A 4,309-nucleotide genomic window follows, 5' to 3' on the forward strand; every position below is an offset into this window, starting at 1 on the left:
GTCCCACGATATAAAGCAAAAATAAATTAGTGACGCCATCAGACCAAAGCTCACCAGAAGCATGCAGTAGAATCCATGAGAAACAGCATGAGTTTCTGAATCCTTGTCATTAAGGGCGCTTACATTCATATATAAGTAAAAATATCCTTGCACGAGCACAGATCCCGCTAATTTCGCAGAGAAGCAGCCAGTGAGGAAGCTATGGCTATCAAAATCATTACGTTGCTGTAGCTCTCCGGACGAAAATGTTGAAACAGCAAGTGAGTACGGTACAAAATTTGGTGCTCTGTCTTTATCGTCTATACTGTCAACTCTATCAAATTTCGCCATCAAGGGTTTGGACGCAACATGGTAAAAGCACAGGTTAGTATCCAATACTAAAGCTATCACATTGGGACACATGATGCCATGTGCGACACTAGCGAATATGAACCCGGCAACCAGGCTAATTGAAGACACCAAGAGTGAAAATCGAAATGTTGCAATATGTAACATGATTACAGCAAATGACCACAGAACAGCAATGCGCCGCAAAAGGAGCACCCGGTCCCGTACAAGATCACCGAGTAACCCACCAACAAAGTGAATAAAGCCCACATATACCCAGCTTAACAACAAAAGTGTACCAATAGGATGACTATCAAGCCGAAAATATTGTCGTAGTTTGAAGCTGAAGTTTAATATCGCAGAGTGCAGCACCGCGGTACTGAGAAACAGAAGACAATAGGCCAAGGATAAGCTGATGTCGAAATCATTCATTGACATGTCTGAGCCTATTATTTGCCTTCTTTTGTTGCGCTTCTTCATATGATGCAATTCGCACTCAGCCTTGTTTGCATCCATACTAATTTCAGTCAAAACAGGTTGTTTATAAGTCGGTAAGTCATGTGTCACGCTAAGCTGCCGCTTCGACGTATTCTTCACATGGAAATCATCCCATTGTAACTTACTATCTATATCCCAAATCCGACGTCTTGCTTCCATCGAGTCCACAAATTGATTCATGCCACCACCAGCAACAGCCCTCTGTGACTTCGTTTTGTGCCCATACTCCTCATTACACGCCGAAGTAGCATCATGTGGCATTCCGTCCAGATCCCATTTACATTGGTGTTTCTCTTTTTCGGCAATAGTTAAAGCAGTAGGGGTTATTATCATTGTATGAGATTTAAGGGCCGGTAATTTGTTTGCTGAAGTACAGGTCAGTTCAGGTTTGGTTGCTTCAGTTGATAGTGTATTCATGATGTGTAGGCTTGGTCGCCTTTGTCCCAAATTCCATTCACATTGCAAGCCCTCTACATCGGCCTCAGTGGGTCTCCTCCGCGCAAAAGCTATCAATCGCTCTAGCTTTCGTTTGAGATACCACCTTTGGTCAAATCCACTTGTCAAACTTGCTGACATTGTACTGACTGCCGAGTCATGTAGTTGTCTCTCAGGCTTTCGCTGATTTAGATTAGCAGTAAATGCGCCAGGATTATGATCACACAACACATTATGCTCTCGGTTTGATACACCCAGAGCTTTCTTAGCAGAGATAGTTCTTTCATCATCTTGTAGATTCCTCTCCAGCTTCCAGTCTCTATGATGGGCCGGCATTTTTTCCCGTGACCACGCCTTTTGCTGAAAACTTGCATCATTGTTACGCGTTTTTTGGACCGTAGAGCTGTCAAGAGCGCGTTGCCATTTATCAGAGGTGCTTCGAGGTAGTTGCGCTTTCAGCGCCTCAGTATTAGAAAATCCAATGAGAAGAGGCAGTGTCGATTTACCGCTGCGATTCCGCCGAGCTTCTTCTGCTCCTATCGGAAACACTACTTCTCTTGGCTCTTTACGAGCCACAACTTCACCATTTTCCATATTTTTCACACTAGATGGTATTGGTGTGTGCAGCTGAGACCAAGTACACACATTTGTCCCTGTATCAACGACCTCTTCATCAGTGCCTAATGTTGAGCGATAGAGCCACGATTTGCGCTCATCGTCGTCGCTGTCATCTGCTATTAAATACGCGTTCGCCAAGAGCTTCTTGCTTGCCAGGCGAGCCATTTTTTTGCAGCCGTGGTTTAGAATGAACTCTCGAGAGTACACAGCTCGATGAAAGCCACTTGAACGACGAATAAATCCAGTGCCTTCTACTGACTATTTAGAAATTCTTGATACCAAATAGTCAAATGCCATATTGCATCAAGATCACGAAGAGGCGCGCACAAAGTCGAGAAGACGCGACGAACTGCCTCGGATCAGCTTTTTACATAGACTTCCCAGTCGTCAGAAACAAAGCAAGTATGTGTCAAATGATCCACCAGCACCAAGGGCCCGAACCGACACTTGCCCGGACGAAGGAAAGCCACATGTAAGCTTCTATTAACGCTCATACCCGGGCAGATAAGTCTACAGGCGAAACATCGAAAAATTAATCTCTGACTACCTTGATGAAGTATGCGGGCTACATACAAACGTACCCTAGACGATGTGATGTCTCGAATCCTACGATCGTGGAACCATGGCCAGCGGTTCCAATCTCATCTTGTATGGGCAAAACTAGCGTCAAGTCTAAATTCACTCGTGCTGAGCGGTTTGATATCGTTGCACGAAAGTTGGTTGGGGTTCCGACTGATATAGCGGATGAGAGCGGAGCGACTTGCACCTTCAGCTCCGAGTGCTGAAGCACTCGCACAAACTTAAAAACAGCAGGAGGGTCCAACTCTCGCGTTGAATTTCCTGCTAATAGTTGCGCTATGAGCTTTTGAGTGTCACCTTGCCAACTTTTGTCATCGATTGAAAGCGAGGAAATTGAGCGCATAATGGAAAATACAATTGCTCGATGTTCCGTGATAGCATCCATGAAAATGCCGTGGGCTTGCCAAGAGAGTGTTAACAGTGCATGCTGCGGAAAAGAATTGAGTTGTTTGAATTTTTTAAGCGTTGTGCTTGTTGCTTGCTTGTCACTGAGCTTAAATTGTGATCCTTCGAGCAACTCGAATGGCTTGCTATCTTCGACAGACTCGAGCACGTAAAGAAAATTGTAGCATTCTTGCGGATGGAGCACAACAGGAAACGGTACTTGATCGCCACTGACGATGCGAAAGCGACTTATGTCTCCTCTGTCTGACTCATTATGTTGTGGAACTTCGTCGAGATGAAGGTATAAACTTCTAACGGCCAATGTCTTTGTCAAGTGAACATTAAAAGCTCGAGCCAAGATTCCCACACGTCGTCCTGGTAGCTCACGCCTTTCAACCTCAAAATGCAACGCTTTGATGATATTAATTCGCTGTTCCACACGACGAGTCAATTCAGGAATTGGCTCAGCTTGCTTTCTTGTAAGAGACAAAAGCTGCGATGTGGCCCAATCATCTTGAAGCACGGGGGTCGTCCTTGAAAGTTGCTCCAATTGCCCAGTATTTTCACCAACTCCAGGAGCCTTTACTATACTGCTTTTGGGTGTGATGTGCACGATAAGCAGGAGTTCACGGCCCCAAAATTCGTGCCGGATTTTGGGTTTAAACTGCGTTTTAAGAGCTACAACAAAAGCTCTTTCGTCTAAATCATCATATGATACTTGAAGCTGCGATTCTTGACGAAACAACGTGGTGAAAGACGATGAGAAGCTACTTGCGTGAGGGTCTTTCCTTGAAACGTCCACAATCTGAACCTGTACCTGAGCACCTTCACAATGATCACTCCATCGCTGCTTCGAGCTAGAGATTATGTTTTTGGGAGTAGGAGTCTTCGAGCTGCTGGATACAGGCCTGATGTCCGCACGCACTTGCACGTTAACAGCCTCTCCTGAACAAAATTACCACCTTAATTAATACTAATATCACAGCTTAGTAGCTATCAGCAGATCGAGCTTACCTTGAAAAAGCTCTTTGTCGCGAAGATACATTTGCAACCGCGCGCACCTCCATTCGTCACTCCAAGCCATCATGCTAGTGAGAGATTGCATATTAGTGAAAGTCGATAGAAACTCACGAAATTTGGTACTCTATCAAGGAGGGCTAAATGTCAATTCCAAAGATCAGTTACTGTCATATTCAAAAATGCAAAACCACTCATTTTGACCAAAGAAAGACCACGTGCCAGGTGGTTACTATGACACAGCTTCCTCGGAATGCTATTGCAGCAGCATCTCGCTGCTCTGTAGAGTCGACATACCGATCCTGTGGTGCAGTGGTACGGCGCTCACTTCAGAACTGGGAGGTCCAGGGTTCAATCCCTGGGCCGGGTAGAGAGGGGTTAGAGTGTAATGGTTAAAACCCTACAGCACGTGCTTGACATGGCTTACACGACTCCTAAAAAGGGGTGTCGT

The 4,309-nt window shown here is 45.2% G+C and overlaps 1 protein-coding gene across 1 annotated transcript in view; it reads right to left on the bottom strand.

Annotated features, from left to right (window-relative positions):
* The window catches only part of PHALS_07026 (uncharacterized protein), a gene marked incomplete at both ends in the record, with an annotated part of 4,416 nt that extends 470 nt beyond the window's left edge, over nt 1-3,946 (bottom strand). The window contains 4 exons of the mRNA XM_024720422.1: nt 824-2,132; nt 2,375-2,388; nt 2,460-3,786; nt 3,856-3,946. Coding sequence (XP_024585623.1) covers nt 824-2,132; nt 2,375-2,388; nt 2,460-3,786; nt 3,856-3,946 — 2,741 coding nt within the window. The remainder of the gene's footprint in view (nt 1-823; nt 2,133-2,374; nt 2,389-2,459; nt 3,787-3,855) is intronic.
* Between the last annotated feature and the right edge of the window lie 363 nt (nt 3,947-4,309).

Source organism: Plasmopara halstedii, assembly GCF_900000015.1.
Source record: "Plasmopara halstedii genome assembly, contig: Scaffold_3060, whole genome shotgun sequence".
NCBI lineage: Eukaryota > Oomycota > Peronosporomycetes > Peronosporales > Peronosporaceae > Plasmopara > Plasmopara halstedii.